Source organism: Hemicordylus capensis, chromosome 8 (genome assembly GCF_027244095.1).
Source record: "Hemicordylus capensis ecotype Gifberg chromosome 8, rHemCap1.1.pri, whole genome shotgun sequence".
Taxonomy (NCBI): Eukaryota; Metazoa; Chordata; class Lepidosauria; order Squamata; family Cordylidae; genus Hemicordylus; species Hemicordylus capensis.
In genome coordinates, this window is record NC_069664.1 from 9628510 (window position 1) to 9653207 (window position 24698).

General features: G+C 48.0%; 1 protein-coding gene across 3 annotated transcripts; it reads left to right on the top strand.

Moving 5' to 3' along the window:
• The first annotated feature begins 297 nt into the window (after window positions 1-297).
• NCAPH (non-SMC condensin I complex subunit H) lies at window positions 298-19375 on the top strand. 3 transcript variants are annotated; one of them, XM_053270252.1, is made up of 18 exons: window positions 298-477; window positions 2859-3096; window positions 3712-3805; window positions 4134-4226; window positions 5432-5570; window positions 6704-6825; window positions 7398-7587; window positions 8042-8133; window positions 9783-9988; window positions 10157-10305; window positions 12377-12483; window positions 13656-13778; window positions 13957-14064; window positions 14228-14401; window positions 15111-15227; window positions 16211-16296; window positions 17163-17238; window positions 18628-19375. In XM_053270252.1, exons 2-18 carry the CDS (start codon window positions 2864-2866, stop codon window positions 18685-18687), a joined length of 2169 nt encoding a protein of 722 aa, XP_053126227.1. In that variant the 5' UTR covers window positions 298-477; window positions 2859-2863; the 3' UTR covers window positions 18688-19375. The 3 variants fall into 3 exon arrangements, with proteins under 3 accessions (XP_053126227.1, XP_053126230.1, XP_053126228.1); XM_053270255.1 differs by lacking the exon at window positions 298-477 and adding an exon at window positions 551-744; XM_053270253.1 differs by lacking the exon at window positions 298-477 and adding an exon at window positions 757-1050.
• The last annotated feature ends 5323 nt before the right edge of the window (window positions 19376-24698 follow it).

Consider the following 24698-nt stretch of genomic DNA (forward strand, 5'->3'; position numbering starts at 1 on the left):
TTTTGTTTGGGGATTATGGGAGTCGTAGTCAACAACTTCAACAACACCTGTTGGGAACACGGCTCCCTTATTTCGGGGGAAGGGGAGATACCGCAGGAGGCGGCTGCCCGAATGGAAAACTAAAAAAAACACCCTGAATTTATCTCCTATTTCCGCTTCGGAAATATCCCAAACACAGCTGCTGCAAACGCCATTCCGAAAGTCCGGCGGTGGGGGGAGTCTCACCATAACCGGATGTTACGTCTAGGCTTGGACTTTGTAGCCTCACAACCATTCACGGACGTCATGGCCCGTTGTATGCGCGGTGACGTCACGCGCCTGCGCACTGCGTCCGCGCGGGTCTATTCAAACCACAGCTGCTGCGGTGAGAAGTGATGGCTGTCGCCGGCGAGACGCTTGACCTCTGAGGATTGACTGGTTACGGCGAGCCCGGTTAAGCTCGTGGCGGAAGAGACGAGTAAGCCGTACGAATAAGAGGTAAGCAAAGAATTAAGGCCTGAGGGAAAGGCTGCCGCCACCGCGAGTCCTATTATTGGGAGGGAGAGAGCGCGGTTGGTCCAAGCTGATTGGTCAAGCTTATGGGGCTCTTAGCCAATAGGAAGCAGTAAAAGATGTGAATACAGTGTTTGAACGGAGAAGCGAGAGCGCGTTTGAAGGAAGCTGATCGCTGATTGGTCGGGCGGTTCCCTCGGTCTTCTACTTCTTGAGCCCAATTTCTGTTCCACTCTCGCCCAAATGCTTGGGGTGGGTAGCAGCAAATGTTGAAACATAGCGTGCATGCCATGAAAAACAGTATTGTCAAACTGAAACCATACACGGGGGTCATGTCTATTTAATTCCTAACGTTAAATATCAACTCAAAGAGGAGAGCACTTCATTCATTTACTTATTTTGGGTAGGCATGCTGGTCAGCTGTAAAAATAATAAGAGAACTGATCACACTGTGCAGACTAACCGTCAAGATGCTTTAATGGTATATTTGAGCATGAGCTTTTGTGATGCATCACTTCATCAGATGCATTGAAGTATTCCTGCTTTGCACTGGATAAAGTGAGTTGTTGCCTATGAATGCTTGAATCTTGTTTATTTGATTTTCTGTATAAACTGCTTTGAAAACATTGGTTGAAAAGTGATATTGTAGTAGTAGTACTGTTATTGTTAACATTGGCTGACATGATGGGCAGACCCTCCTTACAGCATTAAGGACCCGCTGGGGCAGTTGCACAATCTGAAAAGCAGCTCAGGTGGTGGTGTGTGATGGGACTCATGTGGGATGACTGAAAACCACTTCCACATAGTGCTCACGGAGATCTGCGAGGTTGCACAGAAACATTTTAAAGTCATTCTGCAGCAGCCCTGGTGGGTTTCTAGCATCGGTGGAGAGGAATGCCCATCATGTTGGCCATTGTTAATAATTATTAGCTACTTATGTGCATAAATGCTGAACTTTCATCACTCTAAACCTACAGTTAAAACATTATTATTACTTTTAAAATTCTCATGTGTTGCTTTTCAATTACAAAAGGTTCTCAGAGTGATTTACATAGCAAAAGGTATGCGAAAACAGCTTTCTGACCCAGGGAATTTACAATCCAAAATGGAGCACACTGACAACTCTAAAACAACCGTATAGCGATTGGAGTGAGACCTGGGAGGCCCAAGGTCAGATCCCCTCTCAGCCATGAAATTCACTGAGTGATCTTGAGTTAGTCACTCTCGGCCTAACCTACCTTCGAGGGTTGTTGTGAGTATATAGTTGGGGGGCGGAGGATACATATGTCACCTTGAGTTCCTTAAAGGAAGAGCAAGATAAAAAACTATAAGTAAATACCTGCCGTAAGCGGGGAGGTGGTCAAATATTCTAGGCTGCTTATTGGGTCTGTGGCAAGCTTTGGGCTCCATTTCTTGGGTCTAGACGATCACAAGTGTACAATCCACTGGCTTACAACGGCTATCGCCTCAAGATGGAGGGGGGCACACACCCTGCAGCATGGCACATTTGACAAACTGGCAGTGTTCCCTATAACAGGGGTTCTCAGCTGTTGTTGACTACAACTCCCATCATCCCCAACCACAATAGATTGTGGATGGGGCTGATGAGAGTTGTAGTTCAACGTCTGGAGCAGTGTTCCCTCTAAGGCGTGCATGTGTATGCGCGCTCAGACATTTTTTGATGTCTGCTCAGTTAATTTTAGACCCCGCTCAGGTTAAATCGGGAAGATCCCACTCTGAATGCACATGCACACTGCCTTGATACTGCCGCCCAGAATAAAACTCATTCTGCACGAAAGAAAATCAGAGAGAACACTGATCTGGAGGCTCCCAGGTTAGAAACCACTGGTCTAGGGGAAAGGAATTTCCTGGTTGGTTACGTTTAAGGGAGCTTGAGAGGAGCTGGAACGTACGTCTCATCTGTAGAGGTGTGCACAAAACTGGTTAGCCCAGTTCGGTTTGAGTCTGGACTGGACATGTTTGGTTGTGAGCACCCCCGAACAGCCCCCGGTTCAGCTTGAGTTCAAGCCAATCTGGGGTTCAGTGTGTGTGTGTGTGTGTGTGTGTGTGTAACTCACCACCCAACCCAGGTCAACTTTGCTGTGTGGCCGCGGTGTGTGTGGGGGAGTGTCTTCCCCCGCTAGCCTCCCCCAGGTCTTTACAGGGTGGTTGGGGGCCTTTCTGGCCCTCTCCCGGCTCGCGGCAGTCATTTTGAATGCCACCATGCATGCGTATAAACTATTTGCATGCCCACCGGCATGCTCCAAGCCAGTCCGGGGGGTCCGGCCTGAGAGTGAACTCTCGAGCCGGTTTGCACATCCCTACTCATCTGCCCTTCTTTTCCCCCTTTCTTCCCCCCTCCCTAGCAACAATGAGCTCTTCAAAACCACCATCTGCTGGCAGCAAAAGACATGGCTTGTCCGACAGCGTCTTTGTGTCCCCTGGCACCAAGCAGCAGCCTCTCAGCGCCTCCGGCACCCCAGTGCTAGAGAACTGTCCCGGAAACGATGACGAGCGGGAGAGGAAGCAGCGGCGACGCTCCCGAGTGGTTGACCTACAGTTCAGCACCGACTCGCCTCTGTCCGCACAGTCTCCCATTAGCAAGTAAGAGGAGTACTCACAACAGTGAATTCTGTGTCATTTCCTGGACCGCAACCCTGCCTAGTGTGCCAGTGTACACCCGGAGGCTTGCAAGCAGTGGTTTCAGTCACACACTGCATTGTTGATCTTATTATCATCATCATTATTATTATTATTATTATTATTTCAATTTCTATACTGCCCTTCCAAAAATGGCTCAGGGCGGTTTACACAGAGAAATAATAAATAAATAAGATGGCTCCCTGTCCCCAAAGGGCTCACAAACTAACAAGAAACATAAGATAAGACACCAGCAACAGTCACTAGAGGGGTATTGTGCTGGGGGTGGATAAGGCCAGTTACTCTCCCCCTGCTAAATAAAGAGAATCACTATGGTAAAAGGTGCCTCTTTGCCCAGTTAGTAGGGGTTTTCATTGTTATCATTGTTTTAAGATTTCTCTTGGATTTTATTATGTTTTAAGATTTCTCTTGGAAATCTTGAGATATTTTGTGGAAGACGATAAATTAAGCAATACATATATAGATGTGATCAGTTTATGAACTGATGTTTTAATTATTACTGAAGAGACAATTTGTCAAATTTTGCTTCAGAAACAACATTTTTGTTTTGTTTTCAAGGCAAGCTGAAACATCGTTGCCAGCAATCCCACAATTGACAAATGCCCAGATTGCAGATCATTATTCCACATGCATCAAACTTTCAACAGAAAATGTAAGTAAAATCCAGCTTCTTCTCTCTTCATTGAGAGGCTTGAGAATGTGTGAGCAACGTCTGATGAGATCTTCAAAGCCATATGACTGCCAGAGTGCAAGGCCTCTTGTTGCTTCTCTTCAAGTTGAGGTGACACAATATAAAAGATGCAAAAATGTATGCAAATTGATTTAACTTACAGGTTGTTGAAGCTGGCGTCTTGGCACATAATTTAGGTGAACTTGGTTCAGAACTTAGAGTTTTGTTTTGTTGTGTTCTAGTGCAAAGACCAGCTATGGCTTTAGACTGAAGAATGTCTGTAAATCAAACCCACTGTTCTGTCTTCCAGAAAATCACTACAAAGAATGTGTTTGGCTTGCACCTCATCGACTATATGACGGAAATACTCAAACAGAAAGATTCTGAACTAACCAACTTTAAGGTTAGAATTCTACCTGTTTTCCCCCCCATGACATACGGGATGTGAACAGAAAGCATTGTATTGCCACCTAGTTTGTTTGGCTAGGTCTGCTTATTCTTTCTGCTGGTAGCTCGTGGAGGGCATCCATCTCCTTCACTGCATCCCCTTATGAGAGGAAGATGCATGTATTTATATAACTTATTCCTTGCCTAATACAAGGTAAGTTGCCAGTTTTAAAAATGTCTGAGTCCACCCAATGATCAAATTCATGAATCAAAACCTGTCACCTCACCAAGCAGTGCAGTCTGTCCTGACATGCAGACTGGGGAGTGGGGGAGTTGTAGCTCATTGGTTAAGCATCTGTTCTGCATGTAGAAGGCCCCAGGTCGAGAGTAGTCCTGATAGTTTTTCCAATCTATGTGTGCCTTCATTTGTTTATGGGATCTTTTTCAAGCTGTTGCTGAAAGCCCAGAGTGTATTGGTGGAGCAGACAGAGGTGAGAGGCAAGAAGAGGGCAACCAAGATGATCAGGGGCCTAGAGCACCTTTCTTGTGAGGCAAGACCACAACACCTGGGGCTTTTTAGTTTAGAAAAAAGACGACTGTGGGGAGATATGATAGAGGTCTATAAAATCATGCATGGTGTGGGAAAATGGATAGAGAGAAATTCTTCTCCCTCTCACATCACACTAGAACCAGGGGTCATCCCATGAAATTGATTGCCAGGAAATCTAGGACCAACAAACGGAAGTTCTTTTTCACACAATGCGTAATCAACTTGTGGAACTCTCTGCCACAGGATGTGGTGACAGCCAACAACCTGGGTGGCTTTAAGAGGGGTTTGGACAACTTCATGGAGTAAAGGTCTATCAATGGCTACCAGTCGGAGGGCTGTGGGCCATCTCCAGCCTCAAAGGCAGGATGCCTCTGACTACCAGTTGCCCGGGAGTAACGGCAGGAGAGAGGGCACGCCCTCAACTCCTGCCTGTGGCTTCCAGCAGCATCTGGTCGGCCACTGTGCGAAACAGGATGCTGGACTAGATGGGCCTTGGGCCTGATCCAGTAGGGCTGTTCTTATGTTCTTAATTTCTTAAGAAATGGGAGGTCCCCCCCACCCTTCTGTTGACTACTGTCCATAATGATGAGAGAGAAACTTTCCATGCTTCAAACTGAGTTTTTAAGGCTGGAGAAATTTTACTCCAACTTTGTTTACATTTCCTCTTGCAGGTGGCAGCTGGTACCCTCGATGCAAGTGCAAAGATCTACGCAGTGAGAGTTGATGCTGTGCATGCAGATGTTTACAGGGTTCTTGGAGGACTAGGCAAAGATGCTGCACCGACAGGGTCGGAGGCCGACCAGGATATAGGTGGGTCTAGGAACAGCCACCTAATGGTTCAGCGGGGAAGTAACTTGCTTAGGGAGCAAGAGGTTGTTGGTTCGAATCCATGCTGGTATGTTTCCCAGACTTTGGGAAACATCTATATTGGGCAGCAGTGATATAGGAAGGTGCTGAAAAGCATGGGAGGAGGCATGTGGTAAACTCCTCCTCTGTTCTACCAAGAAAACCACATGGCTCTGAGTTTGCCAGGAGTCAATGACGGTGTGATCTTTCCTTTCCTTTTCCTTGATATGATCGGCTGAGCTTAGGATTTGGATTGCCTTATGTGGCAGATATAGGGAAGTTATGCAGCACGTGTTCTACATGTACAAATCCAGTCTCCTGTGACTCTAGTGTTTAAAAACGGGATATGGCAGGGCTGGGAAAGGCCGCACTCTGCCTGACGCCTGAGCTGCTGCCAGTCAGAACAGATAGCGCTGGGCTAGATGGACCAGTGATCTTCTTTGAATTGTTATAAGGCAATTTCCTGTGTTTTTCACAGGATAAACCTTTCCTGCAAGGGTTAGGTTCAGATGGACTACTTAAAAAAATCCTTCCTGTGTTATGAAAATGTCCTTGCTGAGAACTTTCATGTTTTTTTATTGTATTTTTATTTTAAATTTTCTGCTCTACCTTTCTCTGTGGGGATACAAGACAACTCGCAATGATCACGATATAAAACACTTGGTAAAAACACGTGTTAGTAAGTGATAAAACAACCAACTCTTTTTTATTTTATTGATTTTTTTTTTAAGCTCCATTCAGGAAGGCTGAGGAAAGGCTTGTTGATAAAAACATGTTTAATTGGTGTCAAAATACAGGCAAGGGGGGAGCCAACTGAAGCTTCTGGGGAGGAAGTTCCACAAGGTAGGGGACGCCACCAAGAAGGCTCCGTCCTACCTGGCCGCCAGACGAGCCTCTTGATAGTCAAAACAGAATTGGGAGGGTGAGGTGGTTAATTTGAAAAAAGTGGGGAACGTTCTCATGTTTAGCTAATGAATTAAGCAAAGTACTGGAAGTGTTGGGCCTGGTTGCTAAATCACATCGGAAACTCTTTGTGCCTGCTGTTAGCTTAAACCTTTCTGAACAAGCCTGACTCCGAGTTGTGATCCTCCTTGCAGGTGAAGGAAGTGTGGATTCTGAGAACTCAAAGAGGCCCCTGAGCAAGAGGAAACTCCTGTACAAAACGATTGAAAAGAACCTGAATAACATTAATGTCTCTGAGACGGATCGTAAATGCGAGGTGAGAGGATCTGCCTCAGAGATCATTTTCCGTGCCTATGGGGCTGCATGCTTTGAACAGCTTAATCCATGGATTAATCATTTTAGCATTTAAGTTGGTTAATCAACGGGTTCAATTTAATTGATGAGGTCCAGATCAATGAGCTGCTAAATTTAATTTCTGCATAGCATTAATGAACAAAGCATGTGCCATGTTGTGGGCAGGTGGAAGGGAGGATGGGAAATCTGGTGGTATAAGCATTCACTTTCCTCTTTTGTTCTGTGCTCTGCATTTGTCATGAGTTGCTGATTTCCCCTGGCAGCATGTTGTGGTCCGTGTTCCCTCTAACAGGGATTCCCAGATGTTGTTAACTACAGCTCCTAGAATCCCCAAGCAAAAGCCATTGCAGCTGGGGATTCTGGGAGTTGTAGTCAACATCTGAGAATCCCTGTTAGAGGGAACACTGGTTAGGGTATATTATCTCAGTACTCAGTATTATCTCAGGCCCAAATAATGCAAGTTAAATTGCAATGTTGCTTTCAATGACATTTAAATATGGGCTTTTGTGGCTTTCTTCCTCGCTTTGCATGTAGGTCAACCCCATGTTCCAGAAGACGGCGACCTCTTTTGACGAGTGTAGTACAGCAGGTGTCTTCCTCACCACACTTCACACCCACAGCTATCTCAGTGAAGTGTTGTTTGATGCCAGCGTCACACCACTCCCTTCTTCTGCACCTTCAGAGTCACCAAGTTCTTCTCCTGTGAAAGTGGCGGATTTAAAATGTAGGTCCCATCGACTGCCGCCTCCCAAAGATCCTGCTTCTGCACCCCCTAGTTGCCAATCCTATTGTCCTTTTAATAGACTGTAGGTTAGCTTTTTATCTTTGAAGCTGGAGGGGCCTCCAGTCATCTCTCAGCCTAACCTCCCTCACAGGGTTATTGTGAGGATGACCCACACAATACAGCTGTGTATACCACCCTGGGTTCATTGGAGGAACAGCAGGATATGCATGGGATGGGGGATTGATCTGGAGGCTTGATGCTGTGCCTCCCTGCCTCAAGTAAGTACCAGACCCCAGTGATCCAAGTAACTAACTTCTGGCTCAGGGATTCCTAGCTGATAGCAGTTCTCTCCACCCAGAGCTCTCTTCTAATGGAGAGCATGATCATGTTGGGGTTTTGTGCAGCTTCTAATATCAAACATCTTCATAGATCTTCTGTTTTACATCCTCTCCAGCCATCCTTCTGCAGTGTGTTGAAAAGCGCCCAATTTGCCCTTCCTTGAGCGGTTTCCTCTTTACTCAGTGGACCAGTGAAACTCATAATGAGGTATCTTATTGACTGATTGATTGGATTTTTATACCACCCTTCCAAAGGGTTTACAATTAAAACAAAACCATTAAAATCAGTAACAATTAAAACAGAGATTATAAAACAATGTAAAATAACAATTAACAGTTAAAACATCATAAAACAACAATTAAACAATCAGAACAATTTTAGAAAACCCTGAAAACCAGGTTACAACACTAAAACCAATTACAACTATTTTAAAAACCCTGGAAGGCCAGACCAAACAGATAGGTTTTAAGGGCTCTCCTGAAGGCCAATAAAGAATTCAAACTGCAGATTTCTGCTGGGAGTGCATTCCACAGCCCAGGAGCAGCTACAGAGAAGGCCCGCCTCTGAGTCTCCACCAGATGGACCAGTGGTAACTGGAGACAGAGCGAGATTAATAGTTCAGTTCAGACTTCTGTTGTACAAGCCAAAGTCCGTGACAAAAAGGAAAAGAAATATATATTCCAACAACTAAGCATATGCAGAATTAAGATACAAATTAATGTATTAGACCAGGGGTTCCCAACTTGGGGTCCTCCAGATGTTGATGAACTACAACTCCCATCATCCCCAGCTACAATTTATTGTGTCTGGGGATCATGGGAGTTGTAGTTCAGCAACATCTAGAGGACCACAGGTTGGGAACCTCTTTTAGACTCTTGCCCACCACCACCACCACCACCAGGTGCCCACAAATTAGCTTTGGTTTTCCTTACTGTTAGAGCAAATGTGTAAGCTTTTCTGTGTCACTCCCACATCCCAATCTGGCAGCGAGAAACAGACGGCTTCAGCTTCTGAGCCAAACGTTTGTGTTAGGAACATAGGAAACTGCCATATACTGAGTCAGACCCTTGGTCCATCTTACTCAGTATTGTCTACACAGACTGGCAGCGGCTTCTCCAAGGTTGCAGGCAGGAATCTCTCTCAGCCCTATCTTGGAGATGCTGCCAGGGAGGGAACATGGAAACTACATGCTCTTCCCAGAGTGGCTCCATCCCCTGAGGGGAATATCTTGCAGTGCTCACACATCTAGTCTCCCATTCAAATGCAACCAGGGCAGACCCTGCTTAGCTATGGGGACAAGTCATGCTTGCTATCACAAGACCAGCTCTCCTCTCCCAGAAGGCCTGCCAAAAACCTTATCTCTGATACTGCTAAATGGAAGGCAATTCATGAGCTTGTGCTCTTAATTCCTCAACATGTTATGGGCATCTTGGCCATCTCTGTTGTTCCTAGGGCACTTTATTAGAGCACCCTGCTACTGTGGCTACAGGTATGGGGTTCCTGACTCCACATAGTCCCACAATAACAAGTAAAACTGCAAATTGGTGGGGGGGTGGGGGCAGCGTTCCCTCTATCAGGAATTCCCAGATGTTGTTGACTACAATTCCCAGCTGCAGTGGCCTTTGCCTGAGGATTATGGGACTTGTAGTCAATAACATCTGGGAATCCCTGTTATAGGGAACCCTGGTAGGGACACCTGAATGGCGTAGTTTGTGGGGATTTCATCCACCCCAGTTCAAGATGGCATGCACGTTAATATAAATGGCTAACGTGAAGATGGTAGTTCTAAATTAAGATTACAATAAAAGCAAAGTGGGCAGATTAGTTCTTACCAGAACTTCTTGTGGTTTTTTTAGTCTGTGTCAGCTCTGTTGGATAAATTTAGGAAGAGCGATCAGGTGTTTGATGTCAACGCAGAGGTGGATAGTGACTCTGGGGACTATGCCGAGGACCCTGGGGAGAATGACTTTGATGCTGATGCCTTGGACAAGACAGCTGGGAAGGATCTTGGGGAGTTCTCTGAGAAGTTGGAGGCATGCAGAATAGCACCGGGAAGCTCAAGGTCAGTCAGTCCAGGATTGGATTATTGCCCACATTGGTCTTTAAAAGCGTGAGGGATAAAATGGAGAAAATTCCTCTGAGAAAGCATTGTTTACCAATCCATTCTAGGAAGGAATTATCAAACTTCTGCATGTCTAACCAAGCTGGTATGTGTTTGTGTTCGTTCCAGAAAAGACATCATGCCCCTGGGGGAAGAAGATGTTGGGTCCATGTGTCTTCACTTGTCGGTGAACCCCAGCGAGTATTCTTACTTCAGCCCCCGGACCATGTCCATGTGGGCAGGCCCCGAACACTGGCGTTTCAAGCCTCGCCATAAAGGTATGGGTCTGCAGGTTGCCGTGAAAAGGGGAGCTCTTAATGTGGGGGCTCTCAAACATGGCTCCCCAGATGTTGTTGGGGGTTTAACTCCTATATCCAAAGGCCACTGAGGCTGGGGAAGATGGGAGTTGGCCTCCAACATCTGGGGGCTGAGCGTCCCTGCCTTAAGGCCAATTCCATAAGTTTCTTTTTGAGCCTTTAGTCACAGATAGATCATCATTAAAAGTAAAGTTGTGCCGTCGAGTCGGTGTCTACTCCTTGCGCCCACAGAGCCCTGGGGTTGTCTTTGGTAGAATACAGGAGGGGTTGACCATGGCCTCCTCCTGTGCAGTATGAAAGGACGCCTTTCAGCATCTTCTTATATCGCTGCTGCCCGATATAGGTGTTTCCCATAGTCCTGGAAACATACCAGTGGGGATTCATAGGTACATAGGAAGCTGCCATATACTGCATAGTCAGACCATTGGTCCATCTAGTTCAGCCATCTAGCAGTGGCTTCTCCAAGGTTGCAGGCAGGAGTCTCTCTCAGTCCTATCTTGGAGATGCTGCCAGGGAGGGAACTGGGAACCTCAATGCTCTTCCCAGAGCGGCTCCATCTCCTAAGAATATCTTACAGTGCTCACATGTAGTCTCCCATTCACATGCGACCAGGGTGGACCCTGCTTAGCTAAGGAGACCAGTCATGCTTGCTGCCACAAGACCAGCTCTCTTCCCTTTGAACCAGCAACCTCTTGCTCCCTAGGCAAGTTACTTCCCCACTGCGCCATTAGGTGGCTATATAGGTTGTCATTATAACTACTTTAAAATATGTGAATACTGTGTTACAAATATCACAAGTAAATAGAAATGCATGTTTTTAATAGCACGTCATATCTAGTACACTCCTATAGAATTGTCCTATATAATAAAATGCTTGGGTATCTGCATCCGTGTCTCTGGTGCACGTTCTGCGCATGCGTGGCGCGCGCGGCCTCTCACTGGCTGAGCAGGAGCGGAGGAGGCGAGGAGCCAATGGCCGTTGCCAGGGAAGGGGGTGAACGTGGCTGCCGGTGGCGGAGGAGGGAGGGAGTGGCCAGCGCGCGCGGCACTCGAGGCTGGGAGCGGGCAAGAGAGGAGCAGCGTGGCTGCTGGCGGCGGCGGGAGGACTGGCCCCGCTGGTGGCGGGGGGTCTAGGCATGAAGGGGCTGCGGCCGGGCTCGAGCCATGGCCAGGTGCGGCAGAGGCACAGGATTGCTGCCGACGGAGGCGACGGGGGAGAAGAAGACGGTCTAGCAGCAGCCCGGAGGGAGGATGAGCGGAGAGTAGAAGGCGGGGCGAGCCGGGCGGGGGGAGCTCACCCACGCGGATGCCGCCGCCGCTCCCTGCCCGGTGGGACGCGGAGGCGAGTTTCTTGCTCTGCAGGGCATGAAGGGGCCGCGGCCGGGCTCGAGCCATAGCCAGGCGTGGCGGAGGCACAGAGGCGGCAGCGCCAACGTGAGCGGGGTGCCTACGAGGAGTCCGAGGAGCAGCGGCGGCAAGGAGGAGCGCGCGTAACAGGCAGAAAGAAGTCCACGTCCCTTGCCCTTCTAGCGCCCATTAATGTAACGGGCCTAATCCCACTAGTTTAACCACAAATTGCATCAGTAAATAGTAGCATTTTCCAGCTTCTACTACAGCAGGCCTCCCCAATCACAGAAATCGACAGCTGATGCTTCTCCAACTGTAAGTTGGACAGAACAAGGAATTGGTTGCCAAAGCTTTTCCTTACCCCCAGGTGCAGCTTCGGTAGATGAAAAGCAGGGCTCTGTGTACATTTGAATGTTACGCCCAGAGACGCAAGTTTTGGGCAGTATAGAAATACATTAAATTAAACAAACAAACAAACTGCATTCTGTGCATGAAGACACCTGAGGGTGTGTAGAACTTGTAAAAGTGAACTCTTAAGAACAATAAAATCTGCTTTCAGATTTTTATGGGTGTAAAAAAGCCGAAGCAACAGCAGAGAATAAAACTGGCAAACTCTGAATAGTGTAGCTAACAACATTTACTTAGCTGCTGATTGCTGTGTTTTCCCCCTATTTGCTCTTCACAGGTGATGCCAACTTGGAGAAAGTAAGCAAAAGGAAGGCTGCAAAGAAGGCCTTTGAAATCAACTTTGACGAAGAAATTGAGTTTGAGCTCCATTTCCGCACGACAAGAGTAAGCATCAGACTCAGGGTGTGTTTGTGGGTGTCCTTATGTTTGCTTCTGCATGTTAAGCTGATGGGCACCGCTTCAAAGGGTTCCAAAAAGGACTAGCCCAGGGCTTGTCAAACTTGGGTCCTCCGATATTGTTGGGCTACAACTCCCATCATTCCCAGCCACAATTTCCCAAAGGCAATCGGTGACCCACACTTGAGGACCCTGGTTATAGCGAAATTCATGGCAGGTAAGTCTTGTCAGCAGCTAGTTGATAGGTAAATGGAACCTGAGGACGAGCAGCACCAAAGGATGGTGATCACCTTCACGCCCTCCCTGTGGGACTTCTAGAGCAGGGCTACACAACTTTGGCCTCGAGCTTTTGCTGGACTGCAGCTCCCATCTTCCTTGGCTATTGGCCACTGTGGCCGGGAATGATGCAAGTGGTAATCCCAGAACCAGAGTTGTGTAGCCCTGCTTTGGTGTGATGTCCAAATTGACTCCACCACCTTATGGCACAGCGGAGAAATGACTTGATTAGCAAGCCAGAGGTTGCCGGTTCGAGTCCCCGCTGGTATCTCTATCAGGCAGTAGCGATATAGGAAGATGCTGAAAGGCATCATCTCATACTGCACGGGAGGAGGCAATGGTAAACCCCTCCTGTATTCTACCAAAGACAACCACAGGGCTCTGTGGGTGCCAGGAGTCGACACCGACTCGATGGCACACTTTTTAGGAGAGCTAGTCTTGTGGTAGCAAGCATGACTTGTCCCCTAAGCTAAGCAGGATCCACCCTGGTTGCATTTGAATGAGAGACTACATGTGAGCGCTGTAAGATCAGGGGATGGAGCCGCTCCTGGAAGAGCAGAAGGTTTCAAGCTCCCTCTCTGGCTTCTCCAAGATAGGGCTGAGAGAGATTCCTGCCTGCAACCTTGGAGAAGCCACTGCCAGTCTGTGTAGACAATACTGAGCTAAATAGACCAATGGTCTGATTCAGTATATGGCAGCTTCCTATGTTCCTATGAGGATGTTAACCTGAAGAGGTGCCACTTAATCCTTGTGACAACAGTGCACACACATCATATTTGACTCTAGTGCAAAAGTATGAATAATGTAGAACTGTAGGAGACGGGTCATCCTTGAGAGGATGGACTGGCTTGACTTCTCTGATGGCACCTGCTGTTCCCAAATAGGCGGCTACAACTCTGGCCAAGTCCACCCTTGAAAGCCAAAACAAGAAGAGCAGCACCCTGCCTGCGGACTTCCATTATGACCCCGACAACCTCACCCGGCTCTTCCTCAAACCAGCCAACAAGGTAAGCCTTGTCCGCTAAGGTGTGCTCCCACCTTGGTTCCTCCTGTCCCTGTGGCTTTCTCCGCTGGCTGTGGTCAAGAATAACTTTCTGTTGTGAGCCCAGCATATTTCAGTGGGTGGTTTATTTCCACTGCAGTTGCTCGGTTGTGAGCAGTATCCACCCTCTCTTGTTTCTGCAGCTGTGGAAGACGGCGCAACCGGGCAGCTTGTCCCGACACGACGAGGAGGTTGGAGAGTATGATTACAACAACCCCAACGACACCTCCAATTTCTGTCCTGCACTGCAAGTAAGTCGCAGAAGTCTGCGGGGTGAGCGCCTCCTTGTGTGAAGGAGGTTGGGGAGCTGTCGAGGTGGGTTGCCAGTCTTGACAACGCTTTGGCGAAGCCTTCATGGGATCTAAGAGAATCTGTGTCCACCTTGGTTTCCTCCCCTGTCCCTTTTCTCTCCAGGATGCGGACAGCGACGGCGACGATCCCGTGGACTTCGTGGGCCAAGGGGGGATGTTTGAAATGACTGCCAACCCGACAGCGGGGGCGGGCCCGAATGCAGAGCTCAACAGAGGCCTCGACGGGCTCAACATCACCACTTATGGGGAATCGAATCTGCTGGCCGAGCCGCAGAAAGTGAGTATCGGCCTGGGATAGAAGAGCCATGTTGTGCAGCAGTGTTCTTTCCAAGGTGTGTGCATGTATTTTTTGATGTCCGCTCAGCTAATTTTAGATCCTGCTCAGGTTTAATCAAGAAGTCCCACTCTGAATACATGTGTATTCAGAACAATGCTCATTCCACACACAGATGGGGGGAGGGGGCGGGAAATAGAGTGAACACTGTTGTGCAGCCCTGGCCTACCCTCCACCCCAGAGGCTCCCAACCTGTGTGCTTGGCTGTCGCAAGGGGGCAGGGTCGGAGATTTGTCCTGGCAGTGTGTTTGGCTTCTGGAGAGCCTCTGACTGGACCTTCTAATGCATCAATCAGCTCGGCTCCTTTTCCTGTGTACACCAGGGATGTCATGGCGGGCGGGGGGGGGTCCCATGGGGCACGGGCCCCCAGGGAATGGCTCAGAGCCCCAAATTTCATCAGCCACCTCTGTCCTCTTCCCAAAAGGAAGAGCACATTGGAGGCACCTGCACAGAGCCAGGGAGAGAGCTCCTCCCCCCCAGCTCTCTGCTGCATCCACCTTCATCGATGCTGCATACTTCCCCCCCAAAAAACAAACATACCTAACTATTCCTGCGGGTGGGGTGTGACTGTGATGAATTATCAAAGGGGGCCCCCAGATTCTTTAAGTATCTAGCAACACCCCTGCTGCACACGTCTCCTCTGCTCTGTCAGGTGAACAAGATAGATATTCAGTATGCAAAGACTGCCAAGAAGATGGACATGAAGAGGCTAAAACGGACCATGTGGTGCCTCCTGACTGACTCCCCGAAGACTCAAATGGAGGCAGAGGTACGTGCGAGGGGGATCCCTTGCCTCCCACCCTCAGCCTGTTCCTCATTTCGCCATGGCCTGGGTCTCGGCTGCTCTTGTGCCTCTCTAGCTGCCAGCTGGAGCTGTCTGCTCCTTGGCTTCGTGGCCAGAACCAATGGGGCCAGGAGAAGGCCAGGCAGCCCACTGTTGCAGAGATGGCTCGTTCCTGTGTCTCCACACACCTCCAGGAGGCAGCAGGGCCTCAGTACTTGGAAGTACCTGTCTGCCGCCTTTGCATCTCTCCTATAGGGGCCTGCACATGCTCAGCCCTCAGGCAATAGGATCTCGATGATTAGTAACAATGTGCCCAAATCCCTAGGTGCTGTACAAAAGGTCACACACAAAAACTAGGGGAGGAAAGCTGGCTTTGTGGTGGCAAACGTGAGTTGTCCCCTTTGCTAAGCCACATCCATCCTGTTTTGCCTTGTTATGGATGACTACATGTCAGCGCTGTAAGATATTCTCCTTAGGGGGTGGGGCTATAGCTTGGTGGAAGAGCATCCACTTGCATGCAGAAGGTCCCAGGTTTAATCTCCAGGTAGGGCTGGGAGAGACCCGTGCCTGAAAGCTTCCTCTTCTCTCCTGAGAGGAGAGCTGGTCTTCTGGTAGCGAGCATGACTTGTCCCCTTAGCTAAGCAGGGTCTGCCCTGGTTGCATTTGAATGGGGGACTAGAAGTGTGAGCACTGGAAGAGATTCCCCTCAGGGGATGGAGCCATTCTGGAAAGAGGAGAAGGTTCCAAGTTCCCTCCCTGGGAGCACCTCCAAGAGAGGGCTGAGAGAGATTCCTGCCTGCAACCTTGGAGAACCTGCTGTCAGTCTGTGTTAAGACAATGCTGAGCTAGATAGACCAATGGTCTGACTCAGTTTAAGGCAGCTTCCTGTGTTCCTAAACACTCTGCTGACTTACAATCTGACAGCACTATCTCTTCTTCTCCCCCCACCTTCAATCTTGCTTGAACAGAAGGATAACTTGGAGAAAAGCACAAACTCTTCAGCTGTAGCAGGTCCAAAGATCTTCAGCAGCATCACCCAGGAGCTGCTTCACAGGTACTATCCTTCAGGACATCAGCTTGGGGTGCCAGCAGCAGGAACAGATCTACTCCTGAGCTTCCTCCCTGTCCCCTTGGTGAACTGCAGCACACACACACTCTGCCATAACAAGCCATGTAAAGCACCTGTCAGCTGCTAGCTGTTCCCTCTGCACTGAGTGTCCAGTTGTGAACCATGCTTTGATTTGTCACCAAGGCTGCCTTTATGTGAAAATTGTATATTGGACCACTGAAATTGTCAGCCTGAGCTCTCTGAGAGGCGCTTCTGCCTGCTACCTGTTGTGGAAGATGTTGATTCTAGCCCTAAAGTTGGAATTCTGGCCATATAACCTGAAATCCATTGTGTCTGTACATTATAGGAGACATCCAAATAACCTTCAGGCCGGGCTGGCGGTCAGCAGTCATTCCTTTTCCTTCCTGTCCCCAAATACGCCATTTGTACATGACACAGATACCCAGGTCAATAAGTAAGCCTGATGTTACCATAGTCCGTAAGAGCGTTGCTGTGACACTACATTTGCCCCACTCTTGCTGCGGGCCAAACAGGTCCTGAAGGTTTTTGAAACGATATGAAAACCTTAACTCCTTTAAGGAGCCATTCACGGCTTCCCTGTAACACAAATGCTTGTCTCGAAGATTGAGCCATGCATGTTGAAGTACATCAATGGAATTGATGGCTCATTACATCAGTTACGGTGCCTTTGGTCACTCGTGCATTACTTGGACAGCATGAAAGCCTGCCAGACCTGTTTTAGCAGAGGCAAAAGTGGGAAGGTGAGGATTTGTTCCCTGAGCGGCAATCCTTCTTTCAAGCCGCCCTCTGTCGTCCAGCCTAAGCTTTGCCCCCCTCCCTCTGCTTTGCAGGTTGCCCTCCATGATGGCAAAGAACCTGTCCGTGCCACTGGCATTTGCTTGCCTCTTGCATCTGGCTAACGAAAAGGTACGTAGGCATCTTTTTGTGTACAGGTGAAACTCGGAAAATTAGAATATCGTGCAAAAGTCCATTAATTTCAGTAATGCAAATTAAAAGGTGAAACTGATATATGAGACAGACGCATTACATGCAAAGCGAGATAAGTCAAGCCTTAATTTGTTATAATTGTGATGATCATGGCGTACAGCTCATGAAAACCCCAAATCCACAATCCCAGAAAATTAGAATATTACATGGAACCAAGAAAAGAAGGATTGAAGAATAGAACAATATCGGACCTCCGAAAAGTATACAGTGTACTGTGCTTGATTGGCCAGCAAACTCGCCTGACCTGACCCCATAGAGAATCTATGGGGCATTGCCAAGAGAAGGATGAGAGACATGAGACCAAACAACGCAGAAGAGCTGAAGGCCGCTAATGAAGCATCCTGGTTTTCCATAACACCTCATCAGTGCCACAGGCTGATAGCATCCATGCCACGCCGCATTGAGGCAGTAATTGTTGCAAAAGGGGCCCAAACCAAGTACTGAATACATATGCATGCTTATACTTTTCAGAGGTCCGATATTGTTCTATTCTACAATCCTTGTCTTCTTGGTTCCATGTAATATTCTAATTTTCTGGGATTGTGGATTTGGGGTTTTCATGAGCTGTACGCCATGATCATCACAATTATAACAAATTAAGGCTTGACTTATCTCGCTTTGCATGTAATGCGTCTGTCTCATATATCAGTTTCACCTTTTAATTTGCATTACTGAAATTAATGGACTTTTGCACGATATTCTAATTTTCCGAGTTTCACCTGTATTTGAATAATAAGGGCAAGTGGAGTAAATGGGTTCTCTTCAGCCTGCTCGTGTGTCCTAGTAGGGATGTGTACGGACCGGTCCCGAGCCCATTCTAAGGGCCTTTAGACCTGGGGCCGGTTCGGTGCCGGGGGCGGGATGTGGATCTTTAAGGGCTGGGGAGGGTTCCTCTTCAAAAGGCTTCAAAAGCCTCACTGCATGTGCGCGTCACATCCTGTGTCACGTGCACGCGTGACGTACGGAGGTGGTGTGTGCGCAGTGAGGCTCTTGAAGCCTTTTGACAGGGAACGGGATAGGGGCAGCAGGAAGGTACCCTGCCGCCCCAAATGCTTACAAAGTGGGGAGCGCTGGAGGGGGAAAGCAGCGAGAGGGGCAAGTACACACTCTCCCACCCTTAAAGAGCCCCCCTCCCCAGTGCCGGACCAGTTCTGTGCACACCACTATGCCCTAGTGATAGACAGCTCTGCCTTGGCAACCAGCTGGGGATTTCTTCTCTTCCCACAAACTGGAATATTGAGAACAAACCCCTGTGCAAACTGGCCATTTTGAAGCTTGATGTCTGCATACTGCTCTTGTCGTCTTCAGAACCTGAAGCTGGAAGGGGTGGAGGACTTGTCCGAAGTCTTAGTGCTGCAAGGAGACTAACATGTGCCACTTGGGCAGAGCAGACAGCAATTGGGCCCTTTACCAGCGGGTTCTCTGCCACGATGGAAGACTTCGCCACAGTTTTGGTCACGGTGGCCTTGTTCTGTGCCGCTGACCACTCACAGCTGCTTCTCCTCTTCCCCTTGAGGATGTCGGGAAGGGCATCAGCCTGATTCCATCAATTCTGTGAATCACAAACTGTTTCAACAAGCACAGGACCATTTGGAATTGTGGGCAGCCAGCGAGACCGCCAGGGTGTGTGTGTAGCCCTTCTTACCATTCTCTCCCCCGTCCACCGTGACTGTGTAGTTGGCGTGGGCAACCTTGGCTCTCCAACGGTTGCTGAACTACAACTCCCAGCATCCTCAGCTGCAGTTGTGGTTGGGGAAGATGGAAGTTTTAGTTCAGCAACTGTTGGAGATCCAAGGTTGCCTACCCCTGTTCTAGGCTGTGGCCCACACGCTCCCTGAAATTAATCTGTGCTCTTGCAGACAGCAAAGAATTGCTAAGTATATCCAGTCTGCTTCTAGTATATATCAGCTTTGTGTACATAGAGTTTCCCCTGTCCCTTTTGCCTTCTTTTTACACTTTCTCATTTTACATCGTAATTATCTTGAATTGTTTTATATATTTGTACAGAGGACTTTCTTTTTAAAAAATAATAATAAACTATGACAATGTGAAACCATTTTTCCCCCTTTTGCCTGAGGAATTCCTGTGGAACCCTCGTGGAACAGATGCTGTGACGAATATGTTAATTTCCTTTCTAAATGGCTGCTGCACGTTTGTTTAACACATTTTAATACCAACCCATGCTGAAGTCCCGGGGCGGTTCACAATCTAAAACCAAAACAACAATTGAAACATTAACACAATTAAAACCTTTTAAAATGCAGATAAAAACTAAAACTTTAAAACTATATACTAAAAAGCCTGATTTAAACAGAGATGTTTTCGGCTCCCTCTTAAAAACACCCAGAGAAGGGGAAGCTCTAACTTGGGTTAGGAAGCACGTTCCAATGTCCCAGAGCGACCCTAGAAAAGGCCCGGTTTTGAGACACCATCAATTGAGTTGGTGATAACTGCAACCAGACCTCCCCAGATGATCTTAACAGGCGGCAGGGTTCATGAAGAAGAAGGCGTTCTCTTAAATATCTTAGACCCAAGCCATTCATGGTAAAGTAATGTGTCCAATCAAGTTGATTTCGTTTCCTGGTGCCCACAGAGCCCTGTGGTTGTCTTTGGTAGAATACAGGAGGGGGTTGACCATTGCCATCTCCCATGCAGTGTGAGATGATGCCTTTCGGTATCATCCTATATCACTACTGCCCACTAGAGTACAAGTGGGGATTTGAACCGGCAACCTTCTGCTTGTTAGTCGAGTGTTTCCCCACTCTACCACTTAAGGTGACAGCCGTTCAAGGCTTTGTAGGTAATAACCAGTATTTTGCCCAGAAACTTATTTGGCAGCCAGTATAGTTCTTTTAAAATAGGTATAATAGATCTCTTCGGGTAATACTAGACACCAATCTAGCTGCTGCATTCTGTACCAACTGCAGTTTCCAGGCTCCATACAAAGGCAGCCCAGTGTAGAGTGCATTGCAGTAGTCAAGTCTGGATGGGCCAGGCCTATGCACCAATGTTTTAAGATCATTTATCTCCACTACAAATATTATCACTTTACTAGAAATACTATTATTCTAGTATCCTGGAGAGAATCTACCTATGTGGTTGCTAAGAGTCGATACCAACTTGACGGCACGTCGATCCATCCCTAGTCATGGACGTAGCTGGCGTATCAGCTGAAGCTGGTAGGAAGCCCTCCTGGCCACTGATGCCACCTGAGAAATCAAGGAGAGGTTTGGCGCCAGAAGTACTCCCAGAGGCCTTTGGCACGGCCCTCTTCCTTGTAGCTGCAATGGCTGCCAGCCCCTCATTCTGGCAACAGGCCCAGCAGAATATACAAGGGATTTGGGAGTAGGTGAAGGTGTGGGGTTTTCTGTGCCTCCAATCCAGCATCTCACATGCTGCTTCTCCAATGCTCTTCTGAGATGAAGGCACTAGTTCAGTATTCTCCCTTCTAAAGCAGGGCAGCCCCCACTAACCCTTAAGTGCACCTCCCTGGCTAATGTCCTATTAGACCTCTGTGAAGCTTTGGCCAAAGCTGAATACTCTGCACAGTTCACCTGGCACCAGAAGGAGATGACCAGTCTCACGGCTGAGTGCTTTGCTTTTCCCAGTTTCCCATTAAGGGAAGTGGAACTCTCTCTGGAGCCCCTGCACCATCTTGGGAGGAGGTGTGCAGGGGGCTGATGGGAAGTGTCACCCTTCCCATTGTTTTCCCCATGAAGATGAATATTTATATCTTGCTTTTCAACAAAAGTTCCCAAAGCAATTAAATGTAATTAATTAAATGTAAACTAACTAACTAATTAATTGATTGATTAAATGGCTCCCTGTTTCTAAAGGGCTTGCAATGTAAAGAGGAAACATAAGAGAGACACTAGCAACAGCTACTGGAGTGGTGCTGTGCTGGGGGTGGATAGGCCCAGTTCCTCTTCTCCCTGCTCAGTAAAGAGAATCGCCACTTTAAAAAGGTGCCTCTTTGCTCAGTTGGCGGCGGCAGGGGTGTGCTCTAGGAACATAGGAAGCTGCCATATACTGAGTCAGAGTATTGTCTTCACAGACTGGCCGCGGCTTCTCCAAGTTTGCAGGCGGGAATCTCTCTCAGCCCTGTCTTGGAGATGCTGCCAGGGAGCGAACTTGGAATATAGATGCTCTTCCCAGAGCGGCTCCATCCCCTCAGGGGAAGATCTTCCAGTGCTCACACATCAAGTCTCCCATTCATATGCAACCAGGGTGGACCCTGCTTAGCTAAGGGGACCAGTCATGCTTGCTACCACCAGACCAGCTCTGCTCTGACAGAGCTCTTGGGAGAGCACCATCTCTCTTAAGGGCCCTCCCCGCCACCGCCCAAGAAAAGCACAGCACTGCAGAGATCAGCACAGTGGGAAATGGCTCTCACCAGTGCTGTTGACTACAACTCCCATCATCCCCTGCTGCCTTGGCCTTTGGCTGGGGTTGATGGGAGTTGTAGTCTACAACACCTGGGAATCCCTGTTGCAGAGAACACTGGCTCTCACATTGAAGATTCCCCCGCCCCTTTGCCCAAGTGGCCTCTGTTTGTTTGAGCAGTAGTGAAGATCACTGTGCTAGCTGGGCAGACAGTTACACAAAATGCTTTATGAGGGATGAGAATATTGCATCATTTCTGGGAACTGGGCAAATCAAAGGGCTTATCTTGCATTCAGTGCTGAATGGCCTGTGCTCGGATTGCTTTCATCGAAGCATCAAAGGGCCGCTCTGAGGCTCTCTCTCTCTGTTTCACACAGTTGCGATGGCCCAATTGTCGGCCGCCTGTGGGGCGAGGCGGGGGCATGCCTGGCTCTCCTACTCACTCTGCTGGCAGATGCTTTCTCCCCACCCCGCCCCTTCTCTAATCTGCCCTCCTCTGCTTAAACCCCCACTTCCTGTTCTGCCTCTTGGAACTGGCTTGCCAAAGGCCCTTTGGGAGAAAGAACAATGGGTGCTCTCATGACTGTAATCCTCCAAGTCCCGGACGCTTATGCCATTGTTACTTTTTGCCTTGTTCTCCGTAATCTGTGCTTGGATAGGGGAAAGGAGAGAGAGCTCTGGCGGGATCCTGTGAAAAGGACAATAATCACCGCTCAGCTTGAGAAACCTGTATCCTAGGGGAGACCTGAGAAAATGAGGCAGAAGCAGTAGGGGCAAAGAGGTCAGCAGGGGCTGGCCGGACAGTGTTTTGTTTTGTTTTGTTTTAACATTAATATTCCGCTCTCCCTCCAAGGAGCCTAGAACAGTGTGCATAGTTAGGTTTCTCCTCACAACAACCCTGTGAGGTAGGTTAGGCCGAGAGAGAAGTGACTGGCCCAGAGTCACCCAGCAAGTATCTTGGCTGAATGGGGATTTGATACTCGGGTCTCCCTGGTCCGAGTCCAGCACTCTAACCACTACACCATGCTGGCTTCCCACCTTGGCCCTGGCTTTAATCTAAGACATTTGTCAGAAAGATCTGCGAATGTGGCAAATGATTCATGTGATCGTCCTGTTGTCCCCAGGAAAAATTTCCGTTGGCTTTTATTACTTCATTGAGGTTCATGTGATCATCCTACAGTCCCAAGGAAAACTTTCCATAGGCCGTTACCTCATTCTCCCCCAACTCCCTAAACAACCTGCTCTTTATTGTTCTCTGTTTAACTTGGCTCTGCATGCCATGGACTTTATGACCCGCAATGACTCACCTTGTTACCTCTGCTTCCACGCTTGGCAAACTCCCAGGCTTCTGCAACCGATCATCCCAGTGACTTCAAGTAGCTGAGATGAAAGTGGTGATACAAGATATGGTTTCTAATTAAAAGTGTAAATCTTAAGAAAAATGAGACCTAACTGAGTGGAATCGGCTCTTTGTGGTTTGATGTTACAAGAAAGGAGAAACCCGTGAGGGATATTTTATTGCTGAATAAATGATTCAGATGACATCTTAGATGATGTTTAGATGTAGATTTTAGTCCTTGTTCCAGAGCTGGCTCAGATATATTGGTGTCTGGAGTGGGGAAAACATACTGTATATACCCAAATAGAAGATGCAACCAAATTCAAGATGACCTATGGGAGATGGCAATGGTAAACTCCTCCTGTTTTCTACCAAAGACAACCATAGGGCTCTGTGGTTGCCGGGAGTTGACACCGACTTGACGACTTACTTTACTTTATAATTAACTAGGGCAATGGTTCTCAAGCTTGGGTCCTGCATGTTGGAGAGCCAGCGTGGTGTAGTGGTTAGAGTGCTGGACTAGGACCGGGGAGACCCGAGTTCAAATCCCCATTCAGCCATGATACTAGCTGGGTGACTCTTGGCCAGTGACTCCCTTCTCTCTCGGCCTAACCTACCTCACAGGGTTGTTGTGAGGAGAAACCTAAGTATGTAGTACACCGCTCTGGGCTCTTTGGAGGAAGAGCGGGATATAAATGTAAATAATAATAAATAATAAAATAATAATAATAATGTTGTTGGACTACAGCTCCCATCAACCCCAGCCACAAAGGACTTTGGCCAAGGTTGAGACCCCCTGCAGAACAACAACAAATATTTATATACTACTTTTTAACAAAAGTGTCAAAAGAGACACATTACATAGAGAAATAAACAAATAAGATGGATTCCTGTCCCCAAAGGGCTCACAGTCTAAAAAGAAACATAAGATAGACACCACCAGCAAGAGTCACTGGAGGGGTATTGTGCTGGGGTTGGATAGGACCAGTTGCTTTCTCCTTGCTAAATAAAGAGAATCACCACATTTAAAAGGTGGCTCTTTGCCTAGTTAGCAGGGAAGCAGAAGGAAGTTCTAATGGGCTAGCCCCACTGAAGTGAGCACAAGAGTTAGGGTGCTGCTCATTTCTCTTGGTCGGGCTCACAGGAGCTTAGGATCATAGGAAGCTGCCTTCTAATGAATCAGTCCTTTGAGAACACTGGCCAGAATGACAAAAGAATTGGGACATCTTCCATTCCAGAAAAGTAGTCATTTAGTAGTTCTTGGTGGCAGCCATCATATTAAGTTAGAAATGGATGGTAGACAGGATGGTAGTTCAGCATACAGATGGGTTTTTTTTCCTCTTGAAATGGAATTTACTCATGATAACTCTCAATGCGATATAAAAATGCAATTGAGGTAAGGTTTAGAACTTTACAAGAAATCAACAGAGGGTTGAACATAAGAACGGCCCTGCTGGATCAGGCCCAAGAAGGCCTATCTAGTCCAGCATCCGGTTTCACACAGTGGCCCACCAGATGCCTCTGGGGAGCCCACAGGCAAGCGGTGAGGGCATGCCCCCTCCCCTACTGTTGCTCCCCCTGCAACTGGTACTTAGAGGCATCTTGCCTCTGAGTCTGGAGGTGGCCTATAGCCACCAGACTAGTAGCCACTGATGGA

Coding starts and splice junctions, on each gene's coding strand:
- NCAPH (XM_053270252.1), top strand. CDS start 2,864: ATGAGCTCTTCAAAACCACCATCTGCTGGCAGCAAAAGACATGGCTTG. Junction 7,588..8,041: donor GAAAGTGGCGGATTTAAAAT/GTAGGTCCCATC, acceptor CATCCTCTCCAG/CCATCCTTCTGCAGTGTGTT. Junction 13,779..13,956: donor TCCTCAAACCAGCCAACAAG/GTAAGCCTTGTC, acceptor TTGTTTCTGCAG/CTGTGGAAGACGGCGCAACC.